This window comes from Aquila chrysaetos, chromosome 17, assembly GCF_900496995.4.
Source record: "Aquila chrysaetos chrysaetos chromosome 17, bAquChr1.4, whole genome shotgun sequence".
Classification (NCBI taxonomy): Eukaryota; Metazoa; Chordata; class Aves; order Accipitriformes; family Accipitridae; genus Aquila; species Aquila chrysaetos.
The window spans coordinates 15280639-15303182 of NC_044020.1; the positions used below are offsets into that span (position 1 = coordinate 15280639).

At 37.7% G+C, this 22544-nt stretch overlaps 1 protein-coding gene across 10 annotated transcripts in view; it reads right to left on the minus strand.

Annotated features, from left to right (window-relative positions):
- EPS8 (epidermal growth factor receptor pathway substrate 8) overlaps positions 1 to 22544 on the minus strand; it is a 140713-nt gene that overhangs the window by 46082 nt on the left and 72087 nt on the right. For all 10 annotated transcript variants that reach the window (XM_030040369.2, XM_030040372.2, XM_030040376.2 and 7 more), the window contains 2 exons: positions 11039 to 11129; positions 9876 to 9949 (listed from right to left, as the gene is read on the minus strand). In XM_030040369.2, the coding sequence (XP_029896229.1) occupies positions 9876 to 9949; positions 11039 to 11100 (136 nt within the window). In that variant the 5' untranslated portion in view covers positions 11101 to 11129. The remainder of the gene's footprint in view (positions 1 to 9875; positions 9950 to 11038; positions 11130 to 22544) is intronic.

The following is a 22544-nucleotide window of genomic DNA, read 5'->3' on the forward strand; positions in this document are numbered from 1 at the left end:
TATGAATGCACTTGAAAGCAAAAGTATTTTCTGATATACGTATAATTCTCATGTTAAATCTGCAAAGCAACAAAGCCACACACAAAACAGACCTGACTCATCCTTTATTTCTTCCTAAAGTATTCAATTTGATGAATTACTAATGTAGAAATATGCATGGAAAGGACTTTAAAAAATAAAAGAAAAAAAAGAGAGAAATACACACCAAATATATCTAAACAGAAATATTTTTCAGCTAACAAACCACAATGCTGCAAAATCAGAAACATCCTTCGCCTTTTACTCTATACAATAGATCAATATTAAACCAGGAGAGGAGGGAAGGGAAAAAGCAAGATGAAGACACAATAGACACCCACAACACAAAATAATTAATTTAGATGAATACTGAAGAAAACTTTTTAACTTTAGTGGAAAAAACCTGAATGCAACATTTGGAAGGTTTTTCTCTTTTTTCACTATAACCACTTAAGTGCCTGATCTGGAACACCAGGAGCTTTGTCTCAGGAAGAAAGTCATTAGATGACGTAGCTGAGAGAGGTCCAAGGAAATACTGCAAGCAGGCAATTCTTTTCTCTCCGTTTCATTAAATAACTTGATTTCTGATCTTCAAGTAAAATAAGCAGTTTGATTTTGTTTGGAAGGAAAGTACCTAATATACATACAAAATATATCAATTTCATCCTACTTGGAGGTAAAATAAAAGTGTGTGATTCTGTTGACACGAAAGTTAAGTTACTTTTTGCGAAATAAAAGAATGCTAACTACTACCAAGCACATGATCTGTGACACACAGAGATTTGCAGTGAGGACACCATAAAAGCCACACTGTAAAAGTCTCTTCTGTGACCAGGGTTCCTTCCTACAGGAATTTCTGGTCCTGACAGAGACAGCAGTGCCCTCGTTTTCAGATGCCACTTGTGGAAGTATTTGTCACCTTTTATAATCACACCATTATCTCTTCAGTTCTCGGTGACTTTCATGAAAGACAAGACAGTTTCTGAAATACCTCACTGGCTTGAAGCCCCCTTCCCGTGATGACAAACACCGCTCGTACAACAGAGCCATCCTGCTCCTGTACAGCAGCTACTCAGCTTGCTTTAGCAAAAGAAGTGCGCAGTGCAATCGGCACTGCAAGAACACCATGAATTATCAGAATTTTTAACTAGGTGGGTGAATATTTCAAAATAGATGTTTTTCTTTCATTATACATTATTCTGAAATCCTAGGGCAGAGGATCTACATTGATTCCAACTGTAACTACTATTTCTGCTTTTGCAGCATGTTAGTTAAAGTATTTTTTTTGTTTTCTTTTTAACCACAGTAGACACACACACATGCACACCCCAACAAAACAGTCAGTAAAGCAGTACTGTCTGATTTGCTACCTTTCTTTTTTTGTTTGGATGATGATCTGAAGAAGTAAAGTCCATCTGTTCCTAACAAAACAAGGGAATTAAAAAGTAGTATCTAGTTTATCCCCATAGAATTATTTGCATCTCCAAGGGGATCAGTTAACAGTCTTCTGTTATGGACTACAAATGATAGTTAAGTGCTGTCCGGTAAGAAAGAATAAATGCTTTAAAAAAAAAAAAAAATAAATCACTTGTTTCAATTAACAATGCATCAGATATTCAGTTTTGACTGTTATCATCGTCTTTTAGGTGACTAAAAATATTATTTTTAATGATATCAAATTAAACAAGGATAAGAAATTTTACATCCACTGTAAGATTTAAAAATCCTGCAAACAATAACAGTTGGAGTTGTTTTAAATAAACAAAGAAATCCTGGCATATGTAGAGGCTCCAAAGGAATTAAAAAGCAGCGAGTAAGTTTTGCAAGAGATTCCTTGCTCTGCTTCACAGAAATTTTGTCCCGTGTCAAGACAGAATATCCAAAACTATTCGTAGCAGTGATTAACACATCCTCTTCCACAGAGCAGCACAACACTCACAACAGACATGATGGTAAGGTTTTCAACACACTATGTCATGGTGAGATCAATAGCATTTATATAAGAGATAGAGCTTTCTGAATGCTAATAAAATCTGTGGTTGCCTATACTTGAGAGCCAAGGAGAGCCCCTCAAGTTCTTCATTCTTAATTACAACACAATAGTAACAAGAACTTCAGTAAGATTTCCAATAAACAAAAGTCAATCCATGGTTGTGTTAATAAACAAAAAGTATGGTCACCACAACAACTCACAGTCCATACTGAGTTCAGCAACAATTCCTATTTACCTATTTATTTCTTTAATGCAGGTAAAATGATTATTAGAATGATCAACTTAGAGATCTAAGTTATCATATAGAATAGAATATTGCAGTTGGAAGGGACCTACAACAATCACCTAATCCAACTGCCTGACCACTTCAGCGCTGACCAAAAGTTAAAGCATCTTATTAAGGGCATTGTCCAAATGCCTCTTAAACACTGACAGGCATGGGGCATTGACCGCTGTTTCTTGTTATTCTATGTGCCCTTCTACCAAAAACCACCATGTAATGTATGTCACTCATGCAGACTTGGAGACTCCCTTTTCTTGGAGTCCAAGAAAGTGAATAAATCTAAACTCTGCAGTGAAGCATGCAAACTAAAACTGGGGAGACTTCCAAGTCTTGTTGTAGTTACAGACCAAAGCAAAAAAAAGAGAGGGTACCTCGCAGGCTCTTAATTACTGCTCAGTGCTGCAACTTTTACACAGTTTTGGATGAGCTAAGATGTAGCTTTTAGCAGCTGTGAATGTTGTCAACACTGCTATAGAGGAGCTGGAGGTAGATACTATGGGTAACTGCTCCTTCCTGAAATTATTCACTCTTCAAAATACATCTTCTAATAAGTACCCTAGCATCAGGCAAAATTCTTCCATTGCTTCTGGAAGTTTTTTTTTCCTCAACCTTTGTTTTTCAAGCCTTTTACAATTCAATAGTTAGAAAGTGTGTCTCCTTTCCCATACAGGGTCAACCCAGCTGCTAATCATCTAGGCTCCCTAAGAGATGGTTTTCTTGTCTGCCTGGCATAAAGTGCACTGATGTAAGAACGAATAAAGTCCCCCATGAGAATATGAACATAACACAAAGGAAAAAAAAAAAAAAAAAAAAAAAAAAAGGACTGGTGACTAGAATGTATCCCCTTTCCCATGGTTTTTGCCAGTAGCTCAAAACTAAATCTTGGCGTCTGCTTTCTCCTGATGCCTGGCTCATGAGCCAAATTCTACCTACACACCTCCAGAAAGTGCTCACTTTGCCCTCAGAAAGGAGGACCTTTTGCACCCTCTTCCACTGATATGCTCCTCTGCCTTGAACTTCTAACAAAATCGATATAAGCCTGCAAACCTGTTCTGCGTCCTTCTCTAACCAGATGACACAGAAGTCTGCTGTGTCTTCCTACAACACTTCCACATTTCCACTACCAAGTCACATATATCTGAGCACAAGACTCACAGTCTTTTTCATCCATATACAGCTCCTTATTTTTCTTCTTTTCCTACAGAGTTGCCCATTGCCATTCTTCTGGAAATGTAGCTTTCATCTCCTCAACTCTTTCACATATCAAAGTGGCTGATTATTATTCATCAATATTAATCTGACTGCTTTTACAGAAACCCTGAAAATGCCTCTTGACTTATTACATGATCTTCAAATGCAAGTAACTCATACCCTGCTATTGAAAATGAACAACAGAATTTGCTGACTTACTGAATGTACTAGGTGTGGCTGGGATGGAGTTAATTTTCTTCACAGCAGTCTGTATGGTGCTGTGTTTTGGATTTGTGACCAAAATGGTGTTGATAACATAGGGATGTTTTAGCTGTTGCTGAACAGTGTCAAGGCCTTCTCTGTTTCTCCCTCTGCTGCCCCAGCGAGGAGGCTGGGGGGGCACAAGAGGTTGGGAGGGGACACAGCCGGGACAGCTGACCCCAACTGACCCAAGGGATATTCCAGAACATAGGACGTCATGCTCAGCAATAAAATTAGCGGGTAGTCTTTCCAAAGTAGCCCTTGCTCAGAGACTGTCTGGGCATTGGTCTGCTTGTGGTAGATGGTGAGTGATTGCCTTTGCGTTACTCAGGTTTTTTTCCTCACCCTTCTTTCCTTTACTTATTAAGCTGTCTTTATCTTGATCTATCAGTTTTTTCTTGGTTTTGCTCTTCTGATTCTCTCCCCTATTCCACTGCAGGGAGGAGACAGGGGGAATGTGCACACAACTGGGTAGGTCCTTAGTTGCTGGCTGGGGTCAACCCCAGACACTAGAGAAAAAAAAAAAAAAATTTGTATTCTCCATTTCACTCTCCTAATCCTTCCGATCAATCTCAGCCTCTCAAGGGTCCCTTCATGCATGAAGAGAGTTATTGAACCTAAAGTGAAATTCTGCAACAGAGACTTCCAGACAGGATGAATAAAACCATCAGAACTATTGAGTTTTTCCTATTTACTCTACTTACTGCAGCTCTTACATCCAACATGTAAAATACAGTGCAGCCTTAATACCGCAGTTAATTCAAACCCTGCTGATATGCTGCACACAATTTACATAAAGTATTTTCCCTGTGATAAAGGAAAAAAATAAAAATAAAAAAGGATTGTGGCAGATGACACTTAAGTTGAGTTCTTAATGGCAATCTATAGCAAATGCAACCCAGAGGAATTTGAGCAGAATAAAATCTCTCACAATGCAAGGGCAATAAACTTAAAAGCAGCACAGCATTTCACTCATAGGTCCTGACTGTAAGATCTACTAGTTACTAAACCTTTCAAAGAAACAGAAACATCAATCCACAGAAACTAATACTCCTCCCGCTGTCTGTTGTGGACAGATGCTACTGCTATTCATGTCTTTGTGAACTTACTGAACTCACCAATCATCAGGAATGGACCATGTTTCTGGTTACAAAAAGATGTTAAAAGGTATTGATTTCATACCATTTTTGGAAGCGTCCAAAACACCAGAAAACAAAACCCAACCTCTTGACCAAAGACTTTTAGCCAAGTGAAAAATACTACTAGCCAGTATATGACAAAGAGGAGTCAAGATTGCTGTCACTCATTCTCTTTGTTGCCCTCACTACACCAAAAACTCTGTGCTCTCCCCAATTATTTCTGTGAAGGACCATTTCATGCTTTGGAAAGGTAACTATTCCACAGTTTCAGACAAAAACACCAGCATTGCCCAATTTCCATTGAGGCAGAGCTATGAACAGAACCTGACATAGCTAGAGTCCTGTCTCGCCCATTTTCCAGCTGCAAGAGGGTACAGCAATATGGCAAATTAGAAAGCTGCTTAATAAAGTCTACCGTAGTCTGGCTCTGTGCCACTGTCCAGAAGACCACACAGAAAAATGTATCACAGCAAGAGAAATCTAGTTCTTTATCTAGGTAGGGAAAATTCTTGCCAGAAGCAAAAGATCTCAAGCTGGGTCTTAAGAGATGACCTGAAGCACAGGTGGTGCTGGTTAGGGCTATGATACCTTCAGACACAATCAATTTTCAGTTCCTAAAAGCCTAAAACAGAAGTGAGGAATCTCGATGCCTAGACTTCCACCAATGTCTTACAAATAATTGCATAGGCCAGATGTAATAAATGTTATCAGTGCTATGGTTATGATAACACAAAGAAGGGTAATGGTGGATCCAATCTACCCCTTCCATAGCCCAACTGGAAAATGTCTGTACAGTGTATAAAGGAGACAAAGCTCCAAAATCTGATGACAATCCATGTTGACATGGATTAAAAGCTGTCCTAAGAATCCTGGAGTGACAGTATAATTATTACCACACATCATCAAGCAGAAAAGCCCAATACTTAGTTTACTACCATATATTAGTGGTTTGCATTGGACTGATTGCTGACATCCCTTCAAGAATGTATTGCAGCAGCTGGAAAAATTCAACTTGAAACTGAGAGAAAAGTGCAGGATATGTGACCTACACATCCGGGGAGAAAGGTCAAACTTGAGTTCAAAACAAATCTCATTTTCAGAGGAGCAAACACTATCACTTTCAGAGATTTATGCCACAAGCTTCTCCCTGATGGCTATGTGGAACTAGCTATCAAAGAAAGTGTATTGTTTAGGACTCAATTGTCAATTAATTCATTTGAGTATCAAATTATACAAGCATGTTACATGGATGGCTTCTTTTAATGGACTCGTTTACCTAGTCTATGATCTGCTTGTGATTTCCTTGAATTTATTACACTATAGTTCTTGCTCTGAATGAGGTATTTGAGCAATGCAAAAATACACATGCAATTTCACTGCTAGCACCTAATCACAGCCATGAGAGTATAAACAATGTATTAAACAGCTAGTCTTTTCTGATGTGGTGTGAAGACAATTTCAGCAACATCTTTCAATTCTATGTTGTATAATAACCTAACAATTTGGAATGAACCATTAGCTTACTACTTCTGGGGAATGGGGCTGTGTCACTCTCTGGCAAACCCCCAGCACAGCCCTGGCTATCGACGCCGACTGACGCTGCACATCTCCCTGCAAGCAGAGCTGCAGAAGACAGATGGAGAAGCCAATGCTAGAACAACAGATGACAGTGTGAGCCAAAATCCATTTCAGATGGAAAAATCAGGAAGTAAATGATGAAATAAACCCCATAAGAATGTGCACAGGGCATCTTCCCTCCCAGTCCAGTGAGAGATTTGTCATGCAAATAGAAAACAGTTCATTTCAGGAAGGAAATGAGGGAAAACAAAGGATTATTTGAAACAGGAAAAAGGCAGTTGCAAGGAAGTTTTTGCTCTCAGATAACCACAACAGAGATAGCGATGGCTCCGGTCTAGTTTTTAACTGAACCGCCTGTAACACCAACAAAACTCCAGCCTCCCTTCCCACTGGCACTGTAGCCAACCTTCTGCCCGATGACTGAACAATCATGAATCACCTCAGCACTGCCCCCTCAAGAGATAAACATCATGCCATGACATATATGTGTGTGTGTGTGTGCAAATACATGCACACACATATATACATAATACATACATATATATACACATTATTATTATTAATAATTTTTTGGTCTTTACTGTGCTTGGAAGAAATTGAGTTCAAGATCAAGTGGTCACTTAGGAACCCAGGTACTATCTTCACTTCTTGCTACCCATGGATAGGTGCTTTAGACCAAATGATATTCAAAAGTCTTCCAAGAAAAGGAAGTTTGTCACGGACGAAGTTTGCTGCTAACAATTGTCACATTATATCAAAACAAAAAACATGGCCCATTTTACTTTTACAGTAAAATTATATTTTTTTCCAATATATAAGTGAATCTATTAAATACATGAGCTTTATGTATTTACATAAATAAAATATGTACATTTAATATACAGGTACATAATACAAAATATAGAAAGAAAGCTAGGACACCTCCAATGTGCTTTATAGACTTTCAGTCTCACGGCTCAAATGAAATACTTTAGTTATTAATTATAAATCAATTAGAAATAAAGTATGTTATAATAAACATTTTTAACACATTTTAACAATTCCAGTATCACTCGACTGCTTCCCACCCTCCTTGGGACAGCATGCACAAAACCCCCTAACATCACAAAGAAAGAAAAGACACATGCGGGATGCAGCAGAATGGTACCACAGTTGCTAAAATTAAAAAAATAATTGCCCTGAATTTGAGAAAGGTTTTACGTGTTTTCCTTGTTTTCTCCAGTTCATGCAATTTGTGATACAGACAGCCTAGTTCTTTACGCATACAAAACAGAGCAGAAGCAGTAAAATGTGCACCTCCTCTCTAAAACCTGTGCCAATATATCTTCACTCGGAGCTCCAGGATAATTGAGTCTTTTACTTCATTCAGTTCCTGGCAACTGCAACTACAGTTTTGTGATATATCTACCAGCAGTGGAAGTGAACAAAGATCAACAATTCATTTTACAGGAACCACCACTCAGCAGTTATATGGTAAGCATTTTCAATTAGTACCTGAATTCAATTAAGTATTTTAGAAGTAAAAGGCTGGTCACCATTAAATACCTCAAATTTACTCAGTTGTCCCCATCTTCTACTGACATATGACTATCCCATCACATTTGATATGAAAAAGCTCAGAGAGGAATTATTTTAAAAGCCCACAAAGATTAAAGGACATGGTTAAGACACTTACTGATACTGCCACACTGTTCAAACCACATACTCTTGAAAAATTATGATGGTGATATTAAATGAAAAAGAAAAGTGCAACTCTCTTACAACATCTCATAAAGAAATAATCTGCTAAGAGTTTTTTGCAATGTCTCTTGCTGCTTTCTGTTACCACCTACTATTTCTGTCAACACATGCAATCAGTTTGTTGAGTGAACCCATACAGGATGCAGAAATCACTGTTCAAAGTGATCACTTCAGGATTTTCCTCAGTTGCAGTTTCTGCCTTTAATACTATGTCAGTGACTGACTTTTGTAGCATACCACTAAAAAATTAATTTAAACTTTGAATGATTCACGTGCAACATAATTTTTAAATGACAAATGTTTCAAATGGTTTTTACTTCTGTCTTTGCTGATTTTTCTAGAAATGGACCTTCACACTACTCTAGCACAGTGCCTTCAGCCACCAGACCACGTCAGCTTTTTCACACCGCTCCTCTTTTCAGAGGACACAAAGCTAGGAGATCCCTAATCTCCTTTGTGGGCTTTTAGCCTCATGAATTACAAAGTAGTTTGAAAGCCAACAAGGCAACCAACAGAACAAAGTTCTTCTCATGTGCTCACGGGTGAGTAACCAAGCTCAAGGCCTGTAGGGCATCCTTCCAAGGGCAAAGTTAACGCTGTTCTAATGCCACAAAGCATCCTGCCATCACTCCCCTAACGTCCAAGGTCACTCCCAGCCATCAGCCCACCCAAAATAGTGGGGAGAAAAAATTGGTTGCTACTAGGGATGTTGCAGTTAATAGCCACTGCTCCTTGAGCTTTCCAGTTTGTTAACCTGCAGAAGCAGCGGTAGATGCAACAAGGGAGCGCAGGCTGCGGCGTGGGGGGTCCTGCACAGGACCGGGTTCTCACCGCAAACCTCGTTCTTCCAGCCTCATCAGTTCTACTGACTTTCAAAAGAGCATTTAACAACAGGCACAGATTTACACGCAGAATATCTCTCAGCCTCATTGCTGCTTGTATTTCCATTACCAGCACAGCTATCAGCAGGATGTATTCACAGCAGACGTGGACGACTAGGAAACGGTGCGATTTGGCTGGCAAGGAACATGACTACATTCTGCCTCCACAGTGATTTGGCCATGGGCTACAGAGTAGCGTATACAGCCAAGACAAATAGTAGCATTTGTAGTTGGTTAAGTGCAACACCAGTTAGGCATTTGTAAGTAACATCAGGTTTGACAGTCGCAAAGCCGGCTGAAAATAGCAGGCCAAATAAGACTCCAAATCTGTTAGATCAAATCTAATTTCCATGAAATCCATGTGTCAAACAAGAATAATATTGTAAATTCCTTTTCTGCTAGCAGGGGATAAAGTTGGGGAGGCAGGGGGAGACACAGGTCATGAATCAAACCCATAGCACAGCTAGACCTCCGAATGCCTTCTCCCTGGTACATACCTTAGCTATAGGTTCACTCTCAGTTTTGTGATAAAAGCTTTATACATTGCTGCCTTAAAAATTAACAGGAGGGAGTTCTCTCCTTAGTAAACCATAAAAACATTTTCTAGCTAGCCTATTTTGTTTTAGTAGGAATAAAATCACTTTATTCTTCAGTTTTGCTGACATACATATCCACGTGTATGTACATACACTTTCAGATTTATATGCATAAAATATTCCCACCATTACATCACAATTGATATTTAAATAACAATTTTAACATAAAAGTTTAGAGACTTTATGCTGCCTTACCATAAAGAGCTTTTGCACTTGTTCTTGAATTCTGCTCCCTCTCTGCCTGAGCAAACGTTGGGGAGCCATAGCCACTGGAAGAAAACATTTCTGGTTAACTTCTGTATAGATGTATTTGCCACACAGAAACAGGCATTCAAAAAAACCCTCCCCTTATGTAGGCCTACACATACCTACGACATTACCAACAGAGGTAATGATACTGGGTATTTGTTCAGCACCATGAATACAATAAAGCATGTTTCACTTCGGCTGGAAGCCCTTCTGAGCTCTTTTTTGTTGCATTAATACAATGTCATGCACAATGGGGGTGTGGTATACACATAGATACTACGATAATGAAAATAATCAAAATCAATAATAATAATAATGACTATGCCAAAGACTTGGTAGAATTTCGGGGTTTTTCCTGCATACAAAAGTGTTAATTGTTTTTAATGATTTTAACTACTTTTCATAAAAGACTTAAAAGGACTATCAAGGGACCATCATTGCCTACAACAAATGAAAAGGCAATGCAACTTCCTTCTAGTGTAACAACAAGAATGAGTCATACACAAACTCGCTTTAAAGGAACAACAATATGAGAAGCAGATGACAGCACAGATGCCCTGCTGCATACAGGAATACATGTTCTTTGGCATCAGATTAAGTCAAATCTCATTAGTTCTGCAAACGAGCCTAGTGCTGTGCTTCTGATACAGGGAGCATCCTCTCGTCTCAGGCAAGGTAACACTTTCAGGTAACAGTTGCTCAGTTCTGTTTGCTGGGAAACAGTATTTTCTCACAGATGGAAAGGGCAGCCTCATCTTTTATACATAAAAATGCATTCACTCAGAGCTAACCTTAAACATCTCAGGCATACAAAGACTTCTCTGAGTAATATAATAAGTATGTTATGGCTACAGCAATTTATTTTTCTGTTCCAGATGATTCCATTCACTAATACAGCTTTACCCTCACATTAATACAAAAATCAGTCAGAGGATATCTGACATGAGGTTTGGTTACATGGTTTGGAAACTGCACATTCTTTTACAGAAAATGCCTTTGTATTATTCCAATGGGATCTAATAATTATAGCTCTATCTGAAATAAAAGCATAAAGAAGAAAATACAACACTATTTTTTCCATCAAAGGAAAATCAAAGGCATAACCTTACTTCATTTGAGGAAAATAACTTCCATATCCACCGGGAGGGGTGTTTGATATATGTCCATTCATTCTTATCGTCACTTACTGAAGGAAACGATCTGGGAAAAGAAACAACAGTATATGAATTAAAGTCTCTTAAAAGATGAAGGTTTAATACAGATGTAATGCAAACCTAATGAGAAAATTATGGTTGAAATGGGAAACAAATTGCATCAACAAGCTCAGTTGTTATTATCTGCATCACGGTGATGCCTTAAAGACCCGTTATGGAACTTCTCCCAATTGCAATTTGATAGTTATTGCTTCAAATAATTTATAATTTAGTGAATAAAGCTATTATTATTGATACAATGGTCTTTAGGAACAGCTTTAGAAATAAAAGGCTGACTAAACTAAGAACAACATCTACTGCAGAAGTGAACAAGATGTTCCAAATGGCAACCTTAATAGTCAAGCATGCTTGATTTTAATCCTCCGTTCATTTCTTTCAAATGAAACTTTTGAAATGACCTTTTGATACATATTCTATGAAACTTATCAGCTGAATTGTTAGAAAGACGCATTACCAAACAAAACACAATTGTCAGCACAAAAAGAAACTTGGTTAGCTATTTTGGGACTAAAATGCCTTTTTTTTTTTTTTTTTTTTTAAAAACAGCAGCATTTAACATCCTGAAAGTTTGGCATGCCAAATGAAACCTCTCATATAACAACAATACTGAAAAAGCTATGATGAAACAGTTAAAAGAATGCCTTCTGCCTTTAATAATGGGCCCATTGAAGTTAAAATTGACTCTGGAAAGTGACTTTCATAAGCCTGTAAACAATTAACAAATCTCTATTCAAATTTACCATGGGCAAATATTCTTTCATTTATACATATATGAATAACACATATTTGAATATTTCTCTACATCTCAGTCATTAAATAGAAAGAAGATTTCTTTTAACTCTGCAAAATAGTCAAAAGTACATCAGATAATATATGTACCTAACAAAAGCTCCATTTCCAAAGTAAGCACAACCTGCTTTGTTGTATTAGAGTCACCTTACAACCAGCTTATCTTCTGAATCACTAAGTCAACTTACTGCCTCACTTTAACTGTTCTCTTCCTGTTTTACAAAGCAGCAGCAGCTGACTGACCTACAGCACATACTGTATTTTGCATCCACATACGTTCCGCTACTTTCCTCTTTCATGCAAAAATACAATCAAAATCAAATTCTCTTCTCAGCTCTAAAGTCTCCTGGCAGTTCAAGAGATGTATGAGCTGCTTTTGGTCTTCTGTACTGAGGACAGTCATTTTTATACCTTTCTGAGGAACACCTGACATCTCCTACCTGAGATGCAGTTAGCAAAGCTAATTGGAACTGAGCTGCAGTGATCATGTGCCAAACGTAATCTTGTGGAAGTGTGGTATTGCCTTTAGTGAGCACATACTTGGTAATTTTGCTTAGTATCTCTTTTTAAAAACTTTTTTTCTTTTAAATCTTTGATTGCTCCTTGCAAAACGTGTTTACTGACATACCCACATTTTACTTCCATTCCTCCTGCACATCCCCAAGAATATATCATGTATCCAACCTGGTAGCCTGTTTGGCTGCTCTAAGCCACTTTTTATAGAGTTCAGTACTTAGCAGCTGTCTCCAATAAGTTACTATCTGTGCCGACTGCTGCTCAATTCATTAGCAATTACAACCCTTGGGAAGCATCCTGAAATTGTCCCATGACTTAAAAGTATAAAAATACTCATTTTCTCAGCAGAATTTGCCAGGTCACTGTGCACTCCTTGTTCCGTTTCAGTGACTGCGTGGACCAGAGCTACTCAGAGTGCACAGCTCACGCTGCCATTAAGATCTTCAACACTTCCTATCAGCTATTAATTCATATCATCTGCAACCATTGCTCAATTTTGCTGCCCTGCTTAACAGTTTGTCCTGTGATTAGCTTCCCAAGAGTGACCAGATCAAAAAACTCACAAAAATTGTGTCCGTCACTTTTCAGTATCCCCCCGCTTTCTTTACTTTCCATACACACTTTTATAAAGTTAAGATTTATTTAATAATTCTATTTGCCATACCCTTTTATCATTTGTGATTTTTTCATAGCCCTATTTATAACAAATTCCGCAACTATCTGCTTTAAAGTGAGATCTAGAAAAAAACTTGGGTTTAGATTCCCTCACAATTATTTCACTCCTCTGACATCTTAATCTGACAAATACTTGATTTGTTATTTGTACTCCACTTTTATGAAAGTTGTGAAACATATTTTAAGTAGAAGGAATGTCCTATATTACAACTTAAAGCTTCAGCCTTTGAAGTTAGCATACACACTGAGTTTTAAAGCAGCAGATTTTCACATTAGGGGAAGAAAACATGTCTCATGACTAAACACTTGCCCACTGTAAGGCACAACACCACTTAGAGTAAATATAAAAAGCTTTAAAATTGTATTTTGAATCAAGTGAAAATGAAAATCTGAAGTCAGAAATTTTGCCTGTTTTTCAAAAAACCCACCCCAACAACCCAGCTTGCTCTGCCAAGCAAGCACAAAAGTTTTAGTGAGTTTTAGCTGATATGCAAACAAAACACCACTCGCTATTTGATAGCTGAGTAAAGCCAACAATATTTCCTGTTCCTTATGCAATTTTCCACTGTTAAAAACAAAATCAAATGCTTTTGAAATGCCAAGACAACTACTTTGACATGACAATTTCAAGAGGCTATGCAATGTGTCTATCCCTTGGTTCAAGAAAGCTCCTGAATATGAATACAAACAAACATCTTACAGTTATTATTTATAATTAGGCCAAATATTTATAACAGCATCAAAAAGCTACTCCTAATTCCCCCAAATTATCAGGCAATTTCATCTCTTTCAACCTAAATATTTAAAAAAAAAACCCCAACCCCAAACAATTTAGGGAAACACTTTAAAATTTTTTAAGTGCATGATGGAGAGAAGGGAAAAAACATAAAAGGAAACAGAATGTGCATTGCTTCGTTTATTATTCACTTATACAGCTTTCTCTGCTGTATTTCTCATCTCGAATGCTCTTTCATCTCTTACAACCAGTCCTGTAGCAAAAGTCAACCCGTGCACACTGCGAAGCCATTGTCGTCCAGGAGTCTATTAATAAACTCTACTTCCTCTTTAATCTTCCCTTTCACCTCAGCCCAGCAGCTCACAGCAACATACGCTGGTGTCCTAGACTTTAAGCTAAACTTCCTTCAAAATTAACTGTATGATCCCTCTTTAATAGGTCCTCAAGTATCAACAGTTTACTTGTGAATATGTCCAAAAATGGTCATGTCTGTCTTAGGATCTTGAGAAGACATCATGCTTACTCTGAACAAGAAATATTTAAAAACAGGAAAACGAAATAAGAATTTAAGAAGAAAAGAAAAATAAGACAATAGCTAAAACAATAAGAAATAATAAGATAAATATTTAATATATTTAAGATAAATATCTTAAACAATGTATTATTAAAACCAGTAAGAAAACAGGTATAAACAGGGAGGGAATTCCTAAAAACAAATACTTACTAAATTCTCTTCCCACAGTGTCAGAGACTGAACAAAAAGAAATCCACCTACAACTTCACTGCTGTCATCAGCTTTATTTTTGAAGGGACTCTAGCATATTGATAGTAAGCAGCAACAGAAATGACAAGGGTCCAACCTTTATAACAGACAAACCATTTCTGAGTCAGATATACTTTGGTTCTTTAGTAGTCAACAGTTACAGGTGGTCTAATCCCAAACATGGGGAGTATTATAGCAGCATACAACATGATTACATCGGTCATAAATATTCATTTAAAAAAATGCCCAAATGCTAAAATACTCTTCTCCTTCCCCACCTTGTAGCACAGCAGCCTAATGAAAGCAATACAATCTGTGTGCAACAACAAGCTGACACATTGACAACTCACACACCCTGCCATTTAATTTCCTAGTAGGAGTTTGACGGTAACAAAATCCTTCAATTTATTTTTAAAAATCCCTTTTCCAGAAGGCAAGAGCTATCTCATTCAAAGAAAACGAGATATTCCAGAGACCGGTGCTCTTTTCCACTCATCCTGAATCAATCAGTCCCACCCAGCAGCAGATCACAATATCAGTTGGGAGGGGGGAAAAAAATTTGAGAGAGAGAGAGAGAGAGAGAGAGAGAAACAGCTTAATGGCATGGATATTTTAGAAATTATAAGGGGGAAAGAGAAGAGGATGTAGGGGAAGGAAAAGGAAAGCCAAGAATGGCTGAAACAATAATTATCTACCGATTAAGAAAATGTTAGTAACAAGTCATTGTTATCACATGTCCCAAACCCCCAAGAATTCTTCCCCAGCTAGATAGCAGGCACAGGCTGTAACTCTAGCCTAAACAAAAATGGGTGGACTATTACAAGGTAACATTTATCTGTAGCGGATCTGACATTGTAGCAATGTCAGATAAGGACACTATTTCTCCACCCTTTTCCTTTTAAAAATATTACGGAAGAACAAAAAACAACAACAAAAAAAATCAGATGTATCCATGCTACACTGTAACTCACTAAGCATTCAATAAAAATGCTTCTTATTGCTATTCCATAGCATTCAATACTGCTGTTCTACAGAATGTAGAAAAACTATTTAACTTGCTGCGTGACTTACTATTTTTCATTTGTTTCTTCTCGAACCTCACCCTGTTCACCCACACACGCTTTCCTTCCTCATGCTAAATTTTTGAACAGCTATTACTTTTAACCCTCTTGTTTCTCCATGCTGAGGTAGTTTCTTTAGTTATTCCTTATGTTCCTGTATTTTGGCGTCTTCTCCTTTTGTGTCTACCTTGTTCTGACCCAACACTCTCCTATTTGTATCTTCATTCCAGCCACAGATTTTACAAATGGAAAACTCCTGATAGAAATGGGTCCCACGGAGTCGGGTGAAATGTTGCTGCCGCCCTCTGCTTCGGGACTCGCTTCAGACAAGAACCAAGAGCAAACACGAGTTCTGCTGGCTGTTCAACATCTTACTGCGAGATAAACACCAAGATGCACATGCATGCATGAGTAAGTATTACTTCGGAAATGATCACTGGGGATTTTCCATCCTCGGTACACTGATATCAGCTGATATCAGAATTTCTCTAAGACAAAACTGCTGCCGGTTGGGCTGGCAGCAGCTTTGTACTGTAATGTTTTGCATTTTCTATTAAGGGGATGGGAGCATCCAAAGGCTGGTCAAAAGCATGACAGGAAAAAAAAAAAAAAAAAAAAAAAAAAAAAAAAAAAAACACACCACACACAGAAAATTGAAAGCTAGACCCTACAATTGATGCAGTTTCAAGACAAAACACTTGGACTTCATTCACCACCACTCTGGCTGTTGTCCCCTTTGCCTCTTTCAAGCCACTCTTCATTAATGATGAGAGGGGGCCGAAGCTTTCTGAGAAAGGAATAGGTACTCCAGTACGTTAATACAAACATGTTAATACAATAGCCACAATAAAATCATTTTGAAAATGCTGTTACTTTCAGGTCTTCTCTGGATTCAGAGCAGCTGTCCAGCATGGCCATTAGTGTTAATTATACTGCATCTTAGTTTATACAAATCTGCACTGGGTTGCGTCCTGTATTTAGATTTTAGTGCATCCCCAAACAACCCTTCTGCTGGACGCGACATTAGCTAACTGGCATTCCTGCTAAAGAAACCTGGGGGGGAGGGAAAGGACTGGATGTGCCCCCCTCTCTGCTCTGAATTCCACTCCTTACCGAAAGCTTTACTTAAACCCAAAATATTATTTGCCTGTTTGTCTAAGGGGGCAAAGGGGTAGGAGCATTTCAAGAAACTAATGACTGTGACAGACGAATACAGCTCTGGCCAGACGGGACAACGCCACACGACGGGCACAGAGCACTGTCCAGGAGGAGGAGGGATCTGCAAGTGCATTCACCTCCACCGAGCAGTGCAGCAGATGAGCTCAATCAATGCTGCTTTTTCCAGTTTCAAAAAGTGCTTTGATTTTCATTGACACTGTCTGAAATCTACTATTTTTTCTCAGTCCTTCAGTAGGAGTAGTACACTAAATTCATCAGTGGTATTCTTTTCAGCAGGAGGGATAGGATAAATTTTTAAGAAATTTTGGTGACATAATTACCAAAGTAGGAGACTCGATATGTTAATGCAAGACCAATCTTCAGAGCAAGAATTGTTAGCTAAAAGAGAAGTTTTCTGTTGGGAAAACTAATACGATAAAAAATGCCCATTCAATCTTCTTTTTCCTACTATGATATTTTCCAGTGATTCACTGTTAAGAAAATATTCTAACAATACTATTAAGATAGGTATCTTTTAAGAAAGGGGAGAAATATGAAGACCAACAGGAAGAACTGAATGAATCAACTTCAGATAGATCCTGTTCACAGATTTAGCTCTTATTACTGCCACACTAATAAAGACCCTGCTTGAAAACAGGTTCTTATTCTGGCATGGCAACCTATTTCCATTAATTTCACTCAGGTCTGGGCCATGATTTATAACGAACCGTATTGAAAGAAAATAAAACAGCTTTACAGATACAAAAGCTTCAAAGACTTAAAATCCCTATTGCAACAAAGGAACATTAATAAATATGCCAAGCTCTAAAGCCACCACTCACTGCTATTTTTAATTAGAGAATTAACCACCTCATCTAAAGCAGGATGAGTATTAATTACGAAGATCAGAATAATTATGCAGACCTTGCAGAAAGTATCACCACAGCTGGAAGACCAGCATCTTGTATAAAAAAAAAAAAAAAAAAAAAAAAATCAACCCCCAAAACCCAAAAACACCCCATCCAACACATACAGAAGGACAGTCTAAAGAGGAAGGTGTCTATGGCACATGAAGGAATTCCTAGAATGAGGTAGAAAAAGAGGATTATAATGTACCATAAAAATCAGTGTCTCTGGTAAGCCTACCTCAAGTATTTGAAGAGGATCAAAGAAGAAACTCTTCCAGTGGAAGAGGTCATGGATTTAAAGAGCCAGTGGCATACTGCAGCAGAGCTTACTTTGGCACCTCATCTACAGCACCCAGGAATCCCTGTGCATCCATGTGGACTCGCACAAAGGACACTGGGGAAAACATTTCCCACGGGACAAGCACCATCACTAACTTCTCCCTTCCACTGTTCAAGGAACAGCTATAAGACAGTTGCAAGACATAAAGCAAAGAACTAAAATTCTGTTTAAGTTTAGTATTTACTGAAATTCAGAGCAGTAGTTCTCAATTTGTACTTGACTTTGAAGGTTACTGCTTTTATTTCAGGCCTGAGGACGGGCCCAGGTGCCTGGAAAGCATCTACTTTATTTTTTTCCCCCCAAGTACAGTAGTGAGCTAGCAAAGGATACTATTTTTACTCACAAATCCTAATCCCAACATGGCTACAACAGTGCACTCTATCGCCACCTGAAGAGAGATGTACAATAATTTGTTCTGTTTGGGGGTTTTTGTTTGCTTTTTTTTTTAAACAAAGAAAAACACAACAAAAAAACCAGCAACTGACTTGGAACCAGTGGCTGGGACATACAGATGACCTTACACAGATACCACAGTTTTATTGCTCTTCTTCACACAGTCTGATTTTTTTAATTACTTCCTTCTATTCCTTGTTACATCATACTTCAAACGAGATCATTAGATTTCAAAAGAGGGCACTCCAGACACTGATTTGAAAGTCACCTTGCAGTGTACAACCAACAAGCCATCAATCTGACTTTAGAAATGAGAACTTATAAATGATATTATAATACCAGTGTGCATGTTTAGATGGGCCAGCAGGAAACTCAGCAAGAAACAGTGTGCGAAGGGTACTTCTTTCCAGATGCCATATGAGCATGCTTCCCGCCACCCTGAAGACACCACATGTCAAGAAGATCATGAAATTTGGACATAGTTTTCCCTTTTATTGAAAACAGACAGTGAGTGTAGCTGATGAAATATTTCTGAACAGTTTCTTGCACTGAAGCACTTGTGAAAATGTTAAGAAATGATAACGCTTACTGTAGTGGTATAGTAAGTATGTAAAAATGAACAAGACAATGTCTTTAGGTGTTGTCTGTTGTTTTAGGTAAAGTTTTCCTCTCAGTCTGGTCAAAAAATGAGGGAACTCCCAACATAGTTAAAATACTGCTTGCTGCTGCAAGTTGACCAAATGAAACTGGCTTAACCACCTATCCACATCTACTTGCAAGCTTAATAGCTGTGTCATGACACACTGACATTATTAAAGTTTGTTATGGACTCTACCACACCAAAAAGCTGAACTGAAACTATATAATGACATACTCCAACCAGACCATTAAAATTAACATGGAGGAGGAGCAGGAAAAAGGACAGGAACACTCACCAATGCCTCTCTAATTTAGTTTAAAAGAACTGTGGCAAGATCTAATTCTTGTTTTCACAAATTAACTTTCTTCTGTTTTGGTGAAGTTGCTGTATTAGCTTTTATCCTGTAGGCCTTGTAGCCAGACACTGACACTGCAATTATCGTGGTCTCAGACATGGCAGTAGATGACTCCCATTCCAAGGCTTTCTTATTGCTCCCTACTTAAACTTTCACTCTAGCCATATTAAAAAAAAAAAAAAAAAAAAAAAAGCCAAACACAAAAACCCCACACAGCTAATTTATTCTTAACATGGCAGCACACAGAATAAATCAGGACAAAGGCCCATTTCCATTAAAATCGATCAGCTAGTTACTTAGAACCACCAATTTCTAGGTTAGTAGTAGGTTACAATCTTGAATTAAACAAGACAAAAAAAAGTTGAGTAGGAACATCATCTACTGGTTTCCTGATTATCTTAAAAAACACACAAGCTCCATACTATTGTGGACCACCCTTTGATGGTATCCTTTGATGATATGGACTCAGCATCATTTATGAAATCTTGATCTCTTCCATCAAGGCTCCAAAGGCCAATTCACACAAGTCTGAAAAGCCTCAAATGTTACTATGGGAAGGGATCGTACTCTTTATCTTACTGTAAGATTTACATTGTCTATAAAGTGTGTGTGTGGGGGGGAAGCAGTTTCCATGCAGTTCAATGAAAACAGAGAAGGCTATGTTTAATGAAGGTGAAAAAATATGTAAGATTTAAAAGTTATTTATCAGACCACAGCAAATTAGCAATGCTGAGCTAAAAGGTAAGCTCACAGTGGAGCTCAATAGTAAAACTAAAACTTTTCTTTTTAAAACTTTATAAATGAACACATGCTATTCTAATAATGCTTGTTACCTCTTCAAACTTCCCTATTAAGAAAGGCCTAAATCAAATAATGTGCAAAGGCAGCAGCAAAGGAAGCTTCATGAGGCTGATACGCAAAAGCTCATGACTTTAGGTAACATCATTTGAAACAAACACCACCATCACAAGTTTTTGGGATTAAACAAGATTTCAATGCTAGAAAAGTTAGTAGAGTGTTCATATTCTCAGAAGTAATTCAAAATATCCCCCTAATATTTTTCAATGTACTTTCAACATCATGTATACATGAAAGTATTAAATTAACACAAGATGCCTGGAAAGTATGTGAATTAATTCCAAATCTAGTCAGCATGTCCCCTAAAAGCAACCAGGTTTTCACTTGTCATGCACACATAAAACACATAAGAAATAGAATTTGTCCTCAAAACTATGTAGTTATGAAGATGTAGTGTATAGCAGCAACATTGCCAATACCCGCAAGTCAGAACTCCGTGCCCTACCTCAGCACGGAAGTTTGACTCTGAAGCTGGTTTATAGACACTAACAACAGAAAACTGTATGTTACCTGCAGGAATCCTACTTCTTTCAAACTCAGGGGCCTAAGAAAATTACTTTGTCTTTAATCTATGGGGGGAAAATGCTGCCCTGAAAGTTGGTATCTAAGTTGCCATCCAGTCAACTCAACTGTTCACTACCTTTTGCATTTTTCATTAACAGTGGGAGAGATCGGGAGAAGAAGCCTAAATACAGTGTCCACATAGTAAGGTAATAACAAAAACAAAACCAAAGGGACTCAGAAAATAAGGCAGAGGAGAGAAAAGGCAGAAGAAAACAAAATTAATTTTTAAAGAGAATTGGAAAATAAGTTGCACTATAAGCTATTTTAAGATGTAGCACCAGCAGTCCCTGACTTTTACAAACCCTGTTTGCTTTTTTGATCTATGAAAGAAAGAATCCATATCACCATCACTCGGGGTGCTAAGTGAACTAACTGAGATATTCAATTTAATACTGTCAAAAATACAATGATTTTGTTGTCACTGGAAAAAAATATGTTTTTCAAGGGAACATTACTTTTTCTTTTTTTCCCTTCTACTTGAAATACCTCCTTGACACCAATCAAGTAATCTAAAAATCATTTCCCACCCCACAGCGGAGTGGAGTAATGTAGAGATATGGGAAGAGCCACGTGACTTGTTCACTTGTACAGAATTGTGAAGTCAAATGACCAGTCCCTCTATATCATACAGCATTTCCCTGACGTTTTTCCTTCTGAACCATGAATTTGAAACAATAAACTTCAAGGACAACTTCCCCTCACCTAGGGTTAAAAACAGGTATATGACTGCACAGTAGGATGTATTACCTTGAACACAACCTACGCAGTTCTCAGCACTTTCAGACACACAATAACTCACCTGCATCCAAACACCAGCTGGAGATGCTTCTTTGGGTCACCAAAAATCTTGAGTATCAATTTTTGTTTGCATTAATGCGCACATAACCCAAAGAGACTATATTGCAATTCAGTGAGTAAACAAAAGGCACTATCTTAAACATCTAAGCATAGCTGATCAGTCCACTTTGGGGCTACCATTATTCAGCACAAAGTGATTCAAGTGTAAAAGAACTTACTAAACTGAGGTCACAGCTGAATGAAGTCAGACCCCGCCACGATATTTACAGTGCACTTCTGTAACTCAGCACTTGTTCATGGAACATTTGTTTCATGGAAGAAAATAGACTGAACAATAACAGATTCCACAATTTGTGAGAAGAAAATTAAGTTAAAATTTTGGTGTTTCATGTCTCTGGTTTTCTAGTTTCAATTATATATGTTTCTCTGTACAGATATAATTTTCTCCTTCATTAATCTAGGCCAAGCCCTTCCTCTACATCCATTACAATAATGAAAACATATATTCAACTAATGTCAAATTTTTGAGGTTTGTTTTTTTAAAAAAATTAGCTGATTGAATGCAGAAATGTGAATTTTTTCCAAATCAATTAACAAATTCACATTTCCAAAAGCAGTCACTGATGTGAATGCCCAGGATTGGCAAATTACAGGCTTGACTTTTAGAACTAGAAGTATATATTTTTTAAATTTCAATGCCCTTATAATCACATACTAGGTTTCCAGCAAACATCCAGTGATTAAACATGACAAAATTAGAAACCTTTATAAAAGAAAAATTATAATCGGTGCAAAATGTTTCTGGCTCCAGTTTCCACAATTACCTCTAATTGTGGAGTTTGAATTT